General features: G+C 38.3%; 1 protein-coding gene across 1 annotated transcript in view; it reads left to right on the top strand.

Moving 5' to 3' along the window:
- The window catches only part of LOC139695088 (pleckstrin homology-like domain family B member 1), a 102,699-nt gene that overhangs the window by 58,842 nt on the left and 24,680 nt on the right, over nucleotides 1–19,177 (top strand). The window contains exons 3-5 of the mRNA XM_071593715.1: nucleotides 4,454–4,776; nucleotides 7,648–8,021; nucleotides 14,702–15,326. Of these exons, the coding sequence (XP_071449816.1) occupies nucleotides 4,486–4,776; nucleotides 7,648–8,021; nucleotides 14,702–15,326 (1,290 nt within the window). The 5' untranslated portion in view covers nucleotides 4,454–4,485. The remainder of the gene's footprint in view (nucleotides 1–4,453; nucleotides 4,777–7,647; nucleotides 8,022–14,701; nucleotides 15,327–19,177) is intronic.

Below are 19,177 nucleotides of genomic sequence, written 5' to 3'. Positions count from 1 at the left end.
ATTTGGTAAAAGTACAAGAGCCATCAAAAGAAGGTTGCATTATGCAACAAACTTTGAAGAGTATCTGGGAATTGGTGACAAAGCCGTTGAGTAAGGATGTTGAGAAAAACCTATTTAAAACTTTGGTTTGGTGTGGAAACATGGTCATGGAAGCAAGGTAATGGGTATCAATTGCAGACTTTTGAGAAGTGGGTATGGAGAAGGATGGAAAAATTACAATTAGCAGAAAGGAAAACGAACGAGGAAGTGCTAGGCATGGTGAATGAGGAGTTAAGGATGCTGGCAGAAATCCTAAGGAGGCAGGAAAGGTGGGTATAAACCATTTTGATTGGTTTTTGAAGATGTGATGAGGGGAGGAATGTTAGTTAAACAGGGAAGGAGAGGAAATGAAAATGTATGTGGAACAGAATAGTTTCTAGGTTTATTTACACAACTCAATTTTATTAGGAGGAATAGGTTGGCAAGTGGATACTTTTTTTATTTTCAAAAGGCATTTTACAAGTTACTCCTGGTAAACTCATACGTAAATCAAAACTTGCTGGTATAAATGAGAGGGCAATAAATTAATGGAAGACTTTTTGTCAAAACGGGTGCTGAGTGTTGTCCTTGATGGTGCCAGTTCTGTTAGCATATGAGTTACCTCTGGTGTACCTCAGAGTAGCATTATCAAGCCCCTGCTTTTCTTGATTAATGTGAACTAGTTTAACTGCCAAATGGATAGTCAGATTAGTTTGCTATGGATGAGTGGTGATTTAGTGGAAGATTTCTGAGGAAGAGGTTAATATTGGCAAAGGATCTCGATTGCATTTCAAAATGGTGAACAAACAAAATGTTAAAATACATAATTGGAACTGTCTCTGCTGACTTATTATAAGTCCCCCACATAGGCAAAATCTGCAATCAAGCAAGTAAAAATATTGGGATTCATTAGATGCATTGTTGACAGGAGTCCAAGGCCAAGGAACATGGCAACCATGCTCTCTTGAGGCCCCATGTAAAGTGTAGGATCTGATGGAAAATGGCTTCATTCGGAATATTGATTTTTTTGTATGTAGATGGTTACACTGAAGTCAAAGAACTTTCCTCTTTGGATAGATATGCTATATGTACATGGTCAATTTAACTGCATTCTAACCTTCTGGCTTGAGACAAAGGCTGCTTACAATGGAAATAGAAAAATACTATTTCATCCGTGTGTGGTCTGATAGTTTTATTCGGAAATCTTATGGTTCATGGGTAAAATGACTTTAAATTTACCTCAACCACTAAAGAGTCCTCTTAACAATTTCGCTCTGTGATGACTCCCAATCTAGTTCCTCTAGTAATATTGATATGCTACTCAGTTAATTAAAACAATGTTTTAAACTCTAGCTCCTCAGCCCTGCACACAATCTAAGGTGACAATCAATCAATCTTCATGAGGATCCCATATACTAGCAATGTAGTCTACCCATTCTTTTTTGGTATTCCTGATGCAGTAGGCGCTTGGGAAGGAATTACTCCTGGTCCAAAAATTCATCATTATGCCCTCTTGAAGTTTAATCCTAGTGGGCAAGTGTCCTACTAAATTTATATAGCATTAATATCCACAATTTTTAAAATTTAATGCTAATGAAGTAATTTAATTCCCATGAGGTATTTTTGGATAATTTTGATATGAAGTATCTTGGGGATGTGCCCTTTCAAATTAAAATTATTCAAGTTGATAACTGAAGACTCATCCACCCATTAGCTCATTTGCCAATTTTCAGGCTTCAATCAACACTTATCTGTAGTGGTGTAAACACATAGTTGAGCTTCGTATAGGGTGCGAATTTCATTTGGCAGAAGATAATAGGCTCTTCTGATTTAAGTACATGTACAGATAACCAAGTGAGAGAGATGTTTGTGAGTAAGATAAAAGAAAACCAGGAGGCAGAGAGCTGATCACTTCAAGCCTTAAACAAATATGCATTGGTCGATGTGCAGATGGTTTGTATCAATTGATTATTTATGGTTCTTATCCACAATTTTTTACTTCTCTGGGAATTATGGGCTCTTAAGTTTCAGATTTTCTCCAGCTATGTTTGAATTTATCTCTGCCCTTTCCCATTTTCTTCATAGACTACACTTATGTGCTCATGTATTTCATCTCATTCATATGCTACTGATGTAAGTATTAAACCTGAATAATCAAAGTGTTCACTGGGTCAATCAACTGCCTAATTGCTAAAACTCTGTCGGTGACTGTAAAAGACTTGACTTTCTTTTTGTTCGGATATTTTAAATGTAAATGTAGATCCTGCACTATTTTCTTCACTTTCTCCCTCTTATAAATCATCTTAGGTTATAATTTCCTAATTCTAATTCCCCTTCCATCGTACCTTACTTAATCCTAGAATACTCATGTCTTTTCATTTCTCTCGTCACATTTTCAAATTTACTTTTTTTATTGATTGTTTTCTTGTTCCATGCAGCAACCAGTTCTTAGTCCAAACATCTTCTATTTCCTCTTCCCCTTGTCTGTTGCATCGCTCAGTTGTCCTGGGCAAGTGCCCACCCGAAGATCCGAATGTGGGCATATTTTACTGTGAAATAATTCTTTTCAGGTATAAATTTATTTAATGAGGACAGTCCAGATGGACTAGGGTTAAGCCACTGGTCTTTAAAGGCTCTACCGTGTCTACTTGTAGGAGTGGAGGGTCGTTGGCTTCTTGTTTAACACATCCTGTCTCCCTTTTACCTCAGGAAGATACACGTCAGGGTTCTCCCTTCATCTATTCTAAAACTAAAGTGGCATCCTAGCATCTCTAGCACTTCCAGAGAGGATACGTATCTGTGGAGTATGCGACTGAAAATACTGATGGACTCCCAGAAGCACCCTCTTTCCAAAAAGATCACGGAGAAATGTGATAACTTTCAAGTAATAAGCCTAACGTTATATCACACTGGAGGTCTTGGCGTGATTTAACCACAGGAGGAAGGAATAAAAAGAAGAAAATTTGTCATAGAAGATCACTTTGGATTTAGGAGAGTTAGGGACCAAGAGAAGGTATTAAAGCTCTTGGTCTATACATACCTGTATGTGAGAAAAGTGAAAAGGAGCTACTGGGATTAACATTTTGCATGTGGGAGAAGTGTTTGGTAATACTCATTTGAAATAAGTAATAATAGATGAGCACAGCAGAGATCTTATGATGATACAACCATAACCTGATGAAGACCAGAGGACTGTATTTGTATGAACATCACAGTTAGGAAGCAAGAGTAAGGAAAGGATTACTGCAAGGATGATCTAACCTTATCATTGCCCTTTTTGTCTACATCAAGAAAAATCTAAATTAATACAAAGGATGTGCTTCAGGGATGTACATCACGGAGAAAAGTCAATTTCTTTCTTCATGCAGCTGAAGTAGTCATTGTAGTTTACACAAGGTCTCATAAGATGTGTCAATTTGAAGGTGATTAAGCAGTGCCACCAGAAGATGGAAATAGGTGAAGATATTGCAAATGACTGAAGTTTAATAGGAAGCATGGATCACAATAGGGAATGAAAAACTGGAAGAAGTTGAAGATTTTTTATGCATTTCCTGATCGCAACAGCAGAATAAGCGACAGTGGAAAAGTTGATATTTACCTGAATAGCATAGAAGGCTTACTGCCAGAAGAAAGCTCCAGAGATGGCCAGCAACAGGCCTGAAAGTGAGGAATCACTCTCCCCTCTGTGATAGCACACAAGTCTGGAGGTTGCTTCTCTCCATGCAAGGCAGGCTGCCACAGAGAAGAGGGAAGACCGGGAAAATTTGGGCATGTTGGTGAAGGAGCGGATGTAACTGTTGAGGAAGAGTTGCGTAGATGTCAGATGATATGGCATAGGCTGAGGCAGAAGGCACCATCACTTTCTGAGGAGAGGATTTAGGAGGTACACAGGTGGTAATAGTGCTAACATGTGGGTGGTGGGACAGCCATTGTCACAGCAGACAACACATATTATAGCTTTCAATGCATCCACAGGATGGGCATGGGGCAACCAAATGAAACTCTTCCCCTTGTGATCATTCCCCAACCCCACTCACTCTCCAGAGGATCAATGTTCCTACTCTTATGAAGCTGGCCTAATATAATGACTAAAAGAGCATTTTTATTTCTTGATCATCCCATTAACTTTCGTTGCCATTACATTTGCATTAACATAAAGCTTTCCACACTATTTCTCATTCTGCACCCAGCAGTCACTGCTACCCATTTGAAGTCTGGTAAACTACCACTCAGTCACCCATGCGTAAAACTGAAGAGCTCCAAGCATACTTTTTCCTCCCATTATTGTCCCCTTCAGTGATTGCCTCTCTTTAATGTTTATTTGTTGTATAAGTTAATGGTTGTTACTGGACGTCTCTCTCAGTTGTGCTTACTAATTATGATGTCAAAGTATTTTGATTGTGATGTATTCTATCCATTTCTCTAATGGTGGCAGCACTGTCGATATCAGTTCTGGCGACCGGTACCATGGACCAGAAGCCCCCCGCGGTACCCAGGGGCGGAGGAGGGTCTTGGCGGGCACCCTGGGGTGAGGAGCAGCACCACACCAAGGGTGTGCCATCGCAGCAGCACTATGCACCACGAGAGAGCAGCGTCGAGAAAAGGGCACTCTCACCAGGGTTCGACATCTCAGGCAGTGGTGGTGATGATGCACCACTGACGTGCCGCTCAGCATCTTCCTCTCCTTCGGCCACGCTCAACTGCAGCCTTGAGGAGCTGAGTGCACGCCGTGAGGACCTCGAGAAGAAGCGAAAAATGGTAAGAGTGAACCATACTGATTGGATACCCCTTGACAATCAAAGTTGGAAATATCAAGGTTTTAATCAGGTGTCTAGTTACCAAATCAGACATATAGTATGTTAGTAAGCCAGTCAACCTTGGGATTAGAATCCATGCTTGGCACAATGGAGAATCAGCGGAATATGTATGGGATAAGAAGCGATCATAAGAAAACTGAGGTTATGAGATTCTCAAGAAATAGGAAGACTATGGTTAACATTAAAGTTGGGAGACACTAGAATAGGTGGATCAGTTCACCTATTTACGAAGTGTTTTGGAGGATAGTGTCTAGAGTAGTAGTGACAATAAAAGTAGATTTGCACCTGGTAAGGAGGTAGATGTTGATGACAGGAATCTTAGGTGAAGATTGAAAGAAATTGCTAGTAAAAATTTTAATATGGAGCATAGTTTTATATAGTTCAGAAATGTAGTCATTGATGCAAGAGGAGAAGTGTGGATTGGAAGGCATTGAGAAGTGGGTGTAGAAAATAATTTTAAAAATAAAAAGGATATAATGGGGAAAAAATGAAGAAGCTCAGGGTATCATAAGGATAGAGAGAGAGATGGCTGTTTGGAGAACTTTGAATGAGACATGAGCAGTGAATGCAGAAGTTTCTTTGAGGTAATCAGTTTCTGAAGACTGTAATAGAGGGCAATACAAAATTTTCAGAGTGTAAAGACAATTTGCTTTGACTGGGATTAGAACCCGAATCCCTCAATGTCTGGCCAAGTGCTTTAGCCAGTTAAGCTTCAGAAGCATCCTTACACTCAGAAATTTCGGGGGCTTTAAAGGAACAAGATGTTGTGGCAAAATACGGTACATACAATGCCACAGGCCGTCATAGTCATGTGCCAAGCACCACAGCTCCTACCCTAGTCCCTAACTTACCCACCATAATGTTTAAAGTTGGCTTTAAACTTGAGGACCGTGGTGGTTTGTGCATGACTATGAATGCCTGTGGCATTTTATTTATGGTATTTCGTCGCGACATCTTGTTCCTTCAAAGCCCCCAGAATTTTTGAGAATGAGAGGATGTGTTGGTAGCTTAACTGGTTAAAGCACTCGGCTTGACATTGAGGGAGCCGGGTTCAAATCCTGGTCTAGGTGAATGATCTATATGCACTGAATTTGTTGCATAGTAAGGCATATTTAGTGGATAACTTTGTTGTTAAAGGTTGCTTTCACAGCATCTCCCGCAGTTTCTTGTAATAGAGAGGAGAATTCTGGGAAAGTGAGGTAGAGGAAGGAAATGATTAGGTGTTTGGTGTGGAGTTGAGAAAGGGAAGAAAGTATGCAGGTGTAAAGAGAGATTTATTGTATAGATTTATTGCAGGTTAAGGATATTCTGGTGCCCTGTTAGTTAGGATTTATAAGAACAATAGTGTTTTGTGCCAGGGTCCATTGTAAACATATCTTTATGCAATAGATTAATGCTAATAATACTGATATTTTTTCCTGTTGGTCTATTTTTGCAGCAAATAAAATTTGAACACTTCTGCACAGTTTTTACCTGTGCCTCGCAATTACTATAGTTGAGCAATTTCTCTGAATTTTTATACTTTTCTCAATGTCCCTTTTGAGAATGTCTGGTGCTGTATTTGTGGCTAGCAAATCTAAGAGCCATAAAAACTTTTCTTATGCATACAAGATGTCATTTAGAAGTGTTATCCTTAGTTAGATAAATATTGAAAAAAAAATTCCTTGTGATTGCCATTTGTTCAAGATGGTGGCATTAGGTCAAAGGCAATTTTTGGATTTTTTTTGTCTTAATCGAGGAAGCCAATGTTTACTGTATTCTATAAAAATAGTTTCTCTAAAATATTTCCAGGTTCATTTTGCATAGATGGCTCTAATCTCTTCGTGGTGGGACACTGAGACTACGATAACTAGGGCAAAGCTTCCTTTACAAATACAAATACTCAAATATCTGTTTTGCAAAACATTCACCCTTAGTGTTCATTAGAGCTTAAGTGGACCACTTCCTACCAACTGATTGCATTTTGGTAGAGGGTTCCTGAAAGACAGAGTTGGTGTCCTCAGTAAATTTTAATAGCTCCTAATAGCAAATGTAGGAGTCCCTCATAGTTTGTTGCAGAGATTTGGTGTGTTGGTGCTTTTTCATCGCAATCCTGACAAATTTCTGTATTTAATATAACTGTGGTTGAAACATGGGTACACTATTACACTCCAGAGACAAAGGAGCAGTCAAAACAAAGGGTCTCTGCAGGCAATCCAGCTCTGAATGAGGCTAAGATAGTGAAATGGTCCGACAAGGTGATGGTCATCCTTCATTTGACATGAAATGATTTTGATATCCATGTGTATGACACCGGGAACAGCAGTATGATCTATGTCAAACAGCATCTCAAAAATATCTTGTGGAAGCACTGGGAAATAGAAAATAATTTTAACTTTCTTCCGGACTCTGTTACATGTGCAAAGGCTACATCATATTTACAAAATCTATAACTGTGTTTAGAAAAAATGAAACAACATTACGATTTTGATTTGTTTTTTTAATTCCTGTTGCTTTACTGATGAGAAAAATATGGAATTATGAATTTAGATATTTGATAATTCTTACAATTGTATTACATTTTCAATGAATTTCACATATTTCGATTGTTTGTATTGGCAAATCCCACAGTAGCTTTTTTGCTCTGTATATGATCCCTGGGGGAATATTGTATTTATTATTTCACTTAACGATTGTAAGAATGTTTCATATATTTGTCAACATCAAACTGGATAGTGGTGACTATTTTGATGCGGCATTTTGGTATCCTTCGTTCAATGTCGCTGTCATTTCTATGTGATCACACTGATGCATTGGTGTCTTGTCCATGCAGGTTCAGAATGAGCGGCTCCGGGAGCAGGAGACGCAGCGCAGGGAGCAAGTGCGCCTTGAGGAGATCTTGAGCATGTGTGCTGAGTACGAGCGTCAAGTGCAGCGGGAGCGAGAGGAGGGCAAGGGCACAAGTGATGGGCCAGGAAGGAGTGCCGTGGTGGGAACGCCATGGCAGCAGAGGGTAGCCATGGCAGCAACTCATCATCCGACTGATGGCTGTGAGAACAACATTGAGGATGACCCCAGCAGTCCACTGGACAGTCCATCCCCAGATGGGAGCCCCTCGACTCCATCTCCTTCCTCTCCACTTCTGTGCCAGACGGCAATGGCAACCCCTCCTGTCACCTTGGGGAACCAGCTGGTTCACCAGAACAGGTGAGTTGATGGTGCACTTGGATCTCTTGAGTCCCTTGAATCTCTCCTTGTTGTCATCCCAAAAATGGAGGGGAGGTCTGGTGAAGCTTCTCATTAAGAAATGTGTAAACTGGGGAAAAAATCCTGTTGTATGCTCCTCTTTTCCCAATTGTGGGACAGCATTCCTGGTGTCTCATTTGACCAAAAGAAACTTCTGTTTCCAAATCATCTTTGTGGGTGAAAAGAGATGGCTGATGAAATTTTCTTGTTTGTGATTAAAATTCACTGTAGGTGGATTTAGCATTCCAGTGACCTGAGCAACATTTTTGGATCCCATTAATTTAAAACAATTTTGCATTCTGAATTTTTTATATTTTTGCATAAAATTTAACACATCACCCAGTACAATTTATAGTTATCATCATATGCATCTATAATTATAATTATCAAGTCAATAATATTTTGAAAATATAATCATTTCACTTTGATTTTTTGTGGTGGTAATGAATTAATTAATTATCTAACATGAGAAATGTCTGCAGAAAAGGTTGAGACACTCTGAGAGTTTCTGAATCAAAGTCTTCAAAATGAGTAAAGTCAGTTTTCATACGGGAAAGGGCCTCTTATAAAATTATTGCTGATATGTTTTTTGTTTTGCATTGAAATGTATTGATCACCTTAGTTTTCTTTTAAAAAGAATTGAGTTTGGGCACTTGTAATCTGATGGCCCAAATTTGAATGCTTACTATTTACTTCCAGGCCTTATTATCGGTTTGCACCGTACATTCAGGCAATCCATAGTTGATCCTATCATTGGGAAACCTTGATTGAAAGAATATGAGTGCATAGTTGGCAATTGTTAATTACTACCAATATATGTTATAGCATTTTTTATTTATCTTAGCTTTTTCCTCTAAAGATAGCATCTGTTCAAATGGGGATGGGGTTTATGAATAATGGAAAATCTAGAAAACTTAACCCATTTTTATGATCTATTTCCACAATGTATGCAATTGCTAAGTTCAGTTATACTTTTGCAAACACCTTAGGGCCACTTAGATTTGTAGTTAATACTTGTAGCTGTTTATATTATTTTCCATGAAGGTGAAGGTTTTTTTTAGGTATATAGTGAGATCAGACAAGAAATACAGCATTAGTGGATGAATTTATTTGGTAAACACATGAGAAGAACATCAAAATTAGAATTCACCAGAAAATTAATAATTGTCCAGCATATCTATAAGATTTTGTCATAGTTTTATCCTCATTCACTCCTATTTTTCCAAAAATGACTTTGAATGGTGGTCTGTTTCTTAAATTTCAGTTTTATGTCTCTTAAGTTCCCTCATATTGCATTGAGTGCACTAGAAACATCATCATCGGAAATGTCTCTGTTTAAAAAAAAATCATGTATTGTTCCAAACACAATCAAATAAAAGTTTGCCTTAGGTTGCAAAATTTTTATGCAGGCCAAACATTGTAGAAATGAACATCAGATTAGATGAACTTGACCGGATGAAAATAAGTTGTCTTATTTTGAATAAATATAACCTCTGCTATTTAATAGTTTCAATTTATTTAATAGATGTTAAATATATTTATTTTGAAGATTAGTTTTCTTCTGAGCAGTACTCTTTCTGCTTTCAGATGCGAAAAATTATCAAAAATTTCATAAACTATTTTGCCCTAATAGTTTAGAACCAAAATAAATTGCTTTCAATTTGCACAGTATATTGGTAATTATCATAAACAAAAGGATAGAGAGTAGGGCAAATGATTACTTAGGGGATGATCAGTTTGGGTTTAGGAAGGGGAGAGGTACGCGTGATGCCATTGCAGTAATGAGATTATTAATCGAGAGGAATATAGAACACAACCAGGAGGTATTTGCCTGTTTCGTAGATTTCGAAAAAGCGTTTGATAGAGTAAATTGGGAAAAACTAATGAGTATATTGCAGAAAATAGGAATAGATTGGAGGGAAAGGAGGCTAATCCGCAACCTGTACATGTCTCAGACTGCTCAGGTGAGGGTGGGAAACGGGGAGTCAGGATGGGCAGTGTTAGGAAGGGGTGTAAGGCAGGGTTGCCCATTATCACCGTTGCTGTTCAACCTGTACGCAGAAGAAATGATCAAAGAGGCATGGGAAGAACTCGAGGTAGGAATGAAAGTGGGCGGGGAATTCGTAAAATCAGTTAGGTTTGCTGATGACCAAGCTTTAGTTTGTCAGTCAGCCAAGGGGCTGCAAGCATTGCTTAGTGAATTGGAAATTCAGTGCGACAGGTATGGGATGAGAATCAATATTAATAAAACAAAGGTTATGCGATTTTCTAGAAAGAAAAAGGCCAAGCTTAACATTAAAATAGGAGGGCAAAAGCTAGAGCAGGTAGAACAGTTTACGTATCTCGGTAGTGTTTTGGACCAACACGGTCAAAGTAGTAGGGACGTAAGGAGAAGAATTGCGCTAGGCAAAGAGGCTTTCACGAGGAGGAGGGAGTTGATGACGGGGACTTTGAGTAAGGATGTTAAGAAAAGACTCGTAAAAACTTTGATATGGAGCGTAGCTATGTACGGCGCGGAAACGTGGTCATTGAAGCAGGAGGATAGACGTAGACTGGAGGCTTTTGAAATGTGGGTGTGGAGAAGAATGGAAAAGGTGAAATGGACAGAGAAGAAAACAAATGAGGAAGTACTTGGTATGGTGGGCGAAGAGAGGGGTTTGTTGGGAGCAATCCTATGGAGGCAGGAAAAGTGGATGAAGGGGGTGTTGACCGGCAGTGGGATGTTGAAGACTGTGATAGAGGGTAGAATGTTGGGCAAAAGAGGAAAGGGAAGGAACAGGATAGGGATGTTGGACGGGATGAAGGGAGGAAGAAAGTACTCAGAGATGAAGAGGGACCTGATATAGAGTAGGATGATTGATTTTGTGTTTTGTTAGGAGTAATAAAATATTTGTTTGGTAGTTGTGTCAGTCCAAAAACCTACCTTAACAGGTAGATTACTAAAAAAAAAAAAAAAAAAAATTGGTAATTAAAAAAAAAGTGTTTGAAGCAATTCAGCATTAGATAAGGTTAGCTGTAAATCATCAATTTTTGCATTTTAAAAGGGCTAATCTTTCATTATTTCATGAGCACATCTTATTTCTTCTTAAAATGCTGCGTACGGATGGTAAGAATTCTCATAAACCATCGTGGATGGATGATGAGAATTCTCATCATTCAAGAGCATCATTTTAAACTATTAATTAAAATTATTTGCATCTTTGTTGGTAATTTTTCATTTGCTTTTCATCATTTAATAAGAGCAGTTGTAAGTTTTTGATTTTGTTCAGTTATTTTGTTTTTCTGTAATGGTACGAAACTTCAATTTCAACAGCTTGAAACTTATTCGTCGTCCCACTTCATTTCGGGGTTAATATTTCTTTCATATCTTCCACGTGTACCCCAAAGCTTTGCCTCATTATTTCTTGAGTGTTAATCCACATGACCCTAGCTGAGCTACCTGCAAGGAGCCTTATTTCTATCATCTAAAGGACCATTGCCTTGCCCACTAATTCTACCCCCGGCTAATTGAATGCACTCTCAGCTCTGCTCCTTCACTTCAAACATTCATTGTGGAAAAATTGAGGGGGCCAATAATTAATCATGCATTGTTCTCTTATGGCTCTAGTCAGTTCCTTCTCTTGATGTGTCCTGAGCAGTTCGTTTCCTTGAGGCGTGGAGAATTGTGATTTTGGTTTTGTGTTTGTCTTGTGAGAGGGTTTTCTCAGTCTGTATTTTGGAAATATTTAAAAGAGTATTGCATGTAGAGGCATCGCATAAGAAAGAGAGTTCTTTGCACGAGGAAGAAATTTTATTAGATCTGTGCGCCAATGACATGTCAGATGTGCCATTAGAGTATGATAAAGCATGTGATGAGAGTGGAAGTGATAAGAATATTGTAGTGAAGGTCAGAAATAGAAAATCCACTCCTCTCTAAATAAGTGAAAGTGGCTCCAATAAGAGTGCCAATGAAGACAATGCCTCACGAGGAATCTGTACTACACGCATCAGGTCAAATAGAGGGCTCCCTCCCTATATTTAAGAGTGAGACAAAAATGATGAAAAAGATAGAGTGCACATTTTCTCGTAAAGGTGGTGTCCTTCTAGTGATTTGGAAATACAAAAGGGAGGCGAGGATGATTAGTGTTATTCACAGCACTAGGATGGGTAATATACCACTAAAAGATAGGATCACAGGACTGCCAATCAAAAAACCTATCTGCATTTTGAAATCTGTGCGCCAATGACATGTCAGATGTGCCATTAGAGTATGATAAAGCATGTGATGAGAGTGGAAGTGATAAGAATATTGTAGTGAAGGTCAGAAATAGAAAATCCACTCCTCTCTAAATAAGTGAAAGTGGCTCCAATAAGAGTGCCAATGAAGACAATGCCTCACGAGGAATCTGTACTACACGCATCAGGTCAAATAGAGGGCTCCCTCCCTATATTTAAGAGTGAGACAAAAATGATGAAAAAGATAGAGTGCACATTTTCTCGTAAAGGTGGTGTCCTTCTAGTGATTTGGAAAGACAAAAGGGAGGCGAGGATGATTAGTGTTATTCACAGCACTAGGATGGGTAATATACCACTAAAAGATAGGATCACAGGACTGCCAATCAAAAAACCTATCTGCATTTTGAAATACCATAAGTTCATGAAATCCATAGACAGGGTGGATATGTATTTATTATAATATACAATCATGAGAAAAGCAATGAAATGGTCAATGAAAGTTGTGCAATGGCTTATTAATTGTGCTCTTTTTAATGCTTTTAGAGTTTATAAAACACTAAATGAATCAAATAGCATTCGATTTTAAAGGATTTCTGCTCCAGACTGCCAAAGAGTAGGCAATGAGTAGAGAGGAGCCAGATGAGTTATCTTCAGAGGATAACAGCAATGATAAGCTGACGCAGTGTGTTCCTTTAAGGGATCACCTACATTGTCTTTCGAGAGACATTAGTAAACATCATCTCGTTCTTATCGTGGGAAAGGGGAAGAAACTATACCACACAAGAAGATGCAAAGTGTGTGCTTGAAGAAAAATTAGAAAGGAGATGGGGTGTGAGTGCTCTTTTTGCAATGTTCTACTCCACTAAGGAAAATGTTTCATTGATTATCACACGATGAAGAAATTATTTGTAAGTATTACATTTACAGCTCCATTAAAAATTTTCAATTTTGAAGAAAGTTATGACGATTTTACTGAATCAATGCATGTTCAAAAACTACACTTTAAAAATCCACCAGAATGGAGGGTTAAAACATTTAAATACCCTGGTATGGAATGTTTAAGGTCTTCTTCATCAAAATGGCATTAATCGGTACGGTTTTTAACAAGTATGATGTCTTTGTCATTGTCCCCCTGCTGCTTCTCTCCCAATACAATACAATCTTCTCCTACATCCACTTTGCCTGCCCTCTTCAAATTTCTCTTAACAGCCTCCTCTTTAGTCTCTCCTCCTATGCTTAGCATTTCTTTGTTTCCCCTGTTCTAATATTTTTCCATGTTTATTCACACCTACAATATCTTAAAAGCTTCCCAAGTTTCCACTTATATTTATTTTTAAGTCTTTACTCCAGATCCCTATCATCTATGCCCTCAAATTTGTAAAATGTTCTCCAACTAAGACAATGCTTGCCCCCAATGCCCATTCTAAATTCTGAATCCACTGGGAGAGAATTCAGGTAAATATTTCTACCTGCATGAATTGTGATTCACCCTCCTAAATTTTCAATGAATGTAGGGGATTTTCTATGTACCTTATTTAATTCTTTGATTAACTTTCTCTCCCATGGTTCCTCATGCTGGTACATTGTGCATTTCCATGAAAATCAAAAGGGCAGCAGTATTAAAGACAATTGCAGTGCAGGGTATTACTCAGTAAGGCTGATACCCTTGCAATCGTTATCAGCCCTAGGCTAGTTATGATATTGACACTAGGGATGGGATTAGGATTCAAAGATTCATTGAAATCCTTTCAAAAGCATGGATTCAAATCAAATCTTTGAATGAAATCATTGAATCGTGATGCTATGCTATACAAGTTTCCTGTTCACTGTATCTGGGAAACAATGACATGACATAACTATGGACTATAGTCCACTTCAAGCTTGTTTTTATCAAAATGTTGATATAAATTAGTCAAAATTTAAGGATTTACTTTGGGGCATATTCCTAATTCTAATGCTGAATTCCCAGGCTGTAGAACTAATTTAGTTAATATTTCTAGATATTTTGCTTGAAAATTGTCAGTCATAGTTACAAGTGAATGTACGAAAGAATATTGGGCATTCCCTCAATATGTATAGTTCCATGTGCTGCCGTCACCGCGGGAATGGGATGGGGAATAAGGCCATTAGTGTAGGGTGGGTAGCACTAAGAAGAGTGCAGGTCAGAGAGGGGTTTGACCTTCCTTGATCCAAACAAAATTTGTCCTGGTGAGGTCTAGTAGTGTTCGTAAGTTTTGAGGACTTTACTCTCGTGAGCAGGGAGATCGAAATCTCAGTGCTCTTCTTTTCCTTTTCTCTCAAAGTTAGGAGAAACAAGATCTCATGACTCAACCTAATGCATGAAATGCTCATTTAAATTTACTTGATAAATGATTAAAATATCTGCATGAATGGATAAATTATTAACCCATTGCATTGGTTGTCAGGATCAAGACGAACGGGTCTTTGCCGAGAGACAAGCAGCGCCCACTCCCCTCATCCACACCCACGGACATACACTGCCAGAGGGGCAACGGTGGTCCTGTTCCCCCAGCCACTGAAGCATGCAAGTCACTCACCCCTTCACCTGATGCAGAGTTCCCCTTTGGCTTCAACTTTGATGCCAGCACACAGTGGCACAGTGGCTCTCACGGCACAAGCTCCCTGCCGAGGCACTTTGGGCACTCAAAAGGTATCCGGGGGGAGGAGGTCCAGCACAATGCCACCATCTCAAAAGCAGTGGCATCCCCTCCCACCTCGCCCACGCACCCACAGAGTCCTCGGACGCGCATACGCACCAATGCAGCATCAAAGGTGTCATCAGTCCTCCCACCAGGTGGGGTGCCCAAGGGTGGTGTGGCCTGTGAGTCAGAGGAGGTGGAAGGTGTAGAGGACAGTCAGCATGTGACAAGGGCAGCTCTGATGGTGCTCTCTTTGTCACATGGGCGTCCCATTGGTGGGACGCTGCCAAGGAGCATGGCAGCAGGCTCGAGAGGGCGAGACGGGAGGACTCCTCCTCCCTTGTCGCCAAACAGGGTGCAGAATATGGCAGCAGAGGAACAAACCAAAGACGTGAGTTCCTTACACTAGAGATTTGTTTGGAAATCATGAAACCCATTCCTTCCCACCACCCACCCATCACCTGTCATTTACTGTCCAGAGTTCACTGAAATTGGGTAATGCTTCATTAGATTCAAGTTGACTCTCTTAAGTTTCACTTTGTCCTCTGCCACATTTCTTATCTTATCCTCATACCCACAATCTCCCTGCTTTGTTCTCTTCCTGTTTGATGACTTCTTCAGCCAGCACCAGATGCTGATGTCTGCTTCCCATCATAGCTGCAGTCATCCTTGGGTTGTGTTTAATAGGAAATGCTTATTAGTGCCATATTGTCTGGTCTGATGGAGAAAGCACGACTTAAGGGTAGTGACTTAATTTCACACACTAGCTCTGAACTAACCACTTCCACAGTTACTGTAGGTAGTCCTGTAATAAAGTGGTTTGATACTTAATAGGGTATCTTTTCATGAGTATTATTCTTTCCTCATCTCAGTTTTGTCACTTCATCATTTTATATGTACACATCGTTTGGCAGTGTTCATAACTCTTCCATGCATATACGTGTGGGCAAAGATCATGCAAGATGGCCAGACAGTGGGAGGCAGACCCAAATCTTTCAAGGTTACATCTTGTTAGAATCTGAGAATTATTCAAAAACATCTGAAAAACCAGATTTTTTTAGGAATCTCTTCAGAATTGAAGAACGTCCTGCTGAAGATGTTGACCATTAAATGAAACCTGATAGTATTTGAATACATTTTCTGAGGATTCTAAAAAGTTTTAATTTTTTCCTTTTATTCTTTGTACATTTGGTAGGTTTAACATGGCTCTGCTCTTGCTTTAAACATTCCTTAAATTAGGGAAAAAAATCTAGATTTCTTTTGCCTTTTCTCCTTTCTCCGGTGGACGAAGATTCTCTTCAAACAAAGAACTAACAGCTGAAGTATATGTAGATAGGTATTTTGCATACCTGAAGGAATTTTTGAGAAGGGATCAAGACATTGGAACATTGCTGGACCAAGTGTAGTATACTGGGAGACTATATTGAAAAATGAATGTTTCACTGGAGTAAGTTGTTTATTTCTATCCCATTTTTAGGACTTTTCAAATTACTCTAGTACGTAAGGAAAAAGAAGAATCGGTAACTTACTTTTCTGGGGAACTTTCATCTTTGCAATTTATCTGTGCCATTTTTGTGTGCTTGCAAAGGTTAATAATATTTTTTGCATGAATCATACTTCATGTTATCTCTCTAATAGCCACAGGATGTTATAAGTTTACATTTTGTTTTTCCAGGAATGATAGAAATGGATGTGAGAAATAATATAATATTGGTGTTAAATGAATAAACTATGTATGTATACATGTTTACAATAACTCAAATTAATTTTAGTAAGATAATATGTGAAAGCAGACAATAATTTTATTTAGCAAAGCCAAATTTCCTTTATCAATAATTACCATTCTTATAAAATTATTTCTCTGTAGATGTTGGATTTGGTGGTTTATATGAATATACTTTTGGTTTTGCTTCCAATGACCACATAATACAAGATCCAATGTGACAGTAAGATTTTTTAGTTAAATAAGAAAAATATGCCTTGAAACATTTCTCAAAGAATCAATAAATAATATGTGCAAATACAAAAACAATGAAAATGTAATTACATTCCTATTCTAATATTTCTCCTCTTCTGAAAGTAATAAGTCTTCTTCTGTCTGTATCCTTCGAGATAAGGTTTTTTTCTGTAAACCCGAAAGTGAATACATCCAGAAGACTTAAGGATGCACAAAAAAAAGCCATCTCCTCCCGATCCCAAAGACGCTAGGTGGAGGGGAAGGGGTGGGTGGTGCCGGGAGATGAGGAAGGCAGGGGGACATTGGGAATAATTGCCTTCAAAAGGTGATGAATAAATATTTGCCTCCAGTGCATGACTTGGTTTGTTTTAGCAACAGAGACTTAACAAAAATAAGAAAAACCAGTTAGTTGACAATTATTTTTCTTAGCAATGATTATGAAATAGTATAATATTTTGCATTGGGAGCATAAAATCACCATTTCTTAGCAATGCTGTGGCAGCTAAAAGTTTATATCCACAAATTATTATCAATCGTGAAAAGAATTCAAATGCTATCTGCTGTGACATTTTCAGCCGGGGTAGGATGCGACTTTAATGCCTTCTGTATCTCACAATCAAGTATGCCTTGACTTAAAGCAATCCTCATCGACTTCGTATTCTCTTTCTGTCTCTATTTAGTGGTCTAATATCCATCCCATCTAGTTCTTCTTTGTTTTTATTTTCCATTTGCCTCAATCTCTTTTGTTTTGATTAACACTTACTGTTGTTAGTCATGCTGTGTGAATGGATTTTTCTTATCCTAGTGATGATCCTTGTGTCTTCTTAATGAAGTCAAAGAGAAAATCACTAACACTTTCTCACAAATGATGTTTTTATTAATATTGTCGCATTGCAATTGCTTTTGTTCATCCTAATGAGAAGCAACCTTTCAACATAATTGAGAATATGTTATGGTTGCATAGGTAATCTTTGAAGTATCTATCACCTTACTCTTGTACTTGTTCTTGAGGAAAGTGCAACTTGCTGATGTGGACTGATTGTGTGTGTGTGCTACATCAGCCATGCTCACATTTTGTTCTCTCTTTTCAGTGATGTAACTTTCCATTTCTACGGTTATTTTAATTCTCGTATGGCTGTCTTCTCTCATCTTTTTTTTGGGGAAATTTTTAAAATTATCCTCAAGATATTTTTAAACTTTGCACAAAAACATCAAAAATAATATGTCTAAACCCAATTTTGGAAAAATGGGTGATCACTAGTGATGCTATGATGCTAGCAAAACAAGTGCTAAACTCAAATCAAAGCAGCAGGCATGCAATCAATCTGGCAAGTCCCTTCTCCCTGACACTTGTTCTGCGAAAAATAGCTTGTTTAGCCAGTAGTTTTTCATAAGCATTTTTTGCTTTTTGCTCATTGTGTAAATTACTCATTGTACGAGGTGGTCATTAAGTGAGGTTCCACTGTACTTCCAATAAAGTTAACCTAAATTGATATGGCAATGACCATTATATTGATGAATATTTTCTAAAATTTGATACACTAATCAAAAAATTCTCCAGAGCATACAGAGAGAAAGGCAGATTGTCCCAGGTGGATAAGCTCAAAAGTCAAAAAAGTAAGTCTTTTGATTTAACTGGTTCTTGTTTCACTTTTATAGTTCATCTAGGGTTAGATGTTTCAAATGATCTTATGTCACATACGACAAAATAATTACTTAACTGCCAGCCAGTCATTGTCTAAATATTTTTAGTTGAATTAGTTACATACTTTTTTGAACTTTCTGAAGAGAACAAAAATAAGGTAATCATTTTAATCAGCTTGCACAGTCACTTCTAATGTACCTTGCTGGGACTGATGGACAATCTACTGAGTGGATAACTGGATGTCAGATAATCAGTGCTCTGCTCCATCCATTTGTGAAAAACTGGTTGATCATTGTTGTTGATAGTAATATTAGCCTTTTGAAACATTGTCAACAGAACTAATTCATTCTTTGCTCTTACCATAGAAAAACTCATTGAAGTCTTAATACTGACTTGACAAAGGTTAAGGTTACAATCAGTTGCTAAGTTACAACATTGATGGTCCTTTATCTGCCTTGAAGAGAAGGATAAGGGAAATATTTATTTCATGTATTCAGAATTTATTATGATGGATGAGGTTTGTGTGGCCATTGTCGAAGGAAAATTGTATTTGATAGCAAATTTGTTGGTTAGGTAGAGAAGACTTCCTGGCATTTGTTTACAACAGGAGGTTCTTCACCTCAGCTCAAGAAACAGACAA

The sequence above is a fragment of the Hetaerina americana genome, unplaced genomic scaffold (genome assembly GCF_022747635.1).
Source record: "Hetaerina americana unplaced genomic scaffold, ioHetAmer1.1.p SCAF_6, whole genome shotgun sequence".
Classification (NCBI taxonomy): Eukaryota; Metazoa; Arthropoda; class Insecta; order Odonata; family Calopterygidae; genus Hetaerina; species Hetaerina americana.
Note: the sequence above shows the minus strand (reverse complement) of the source record. Positions and strands in the feature narration are given on the sequence as shown.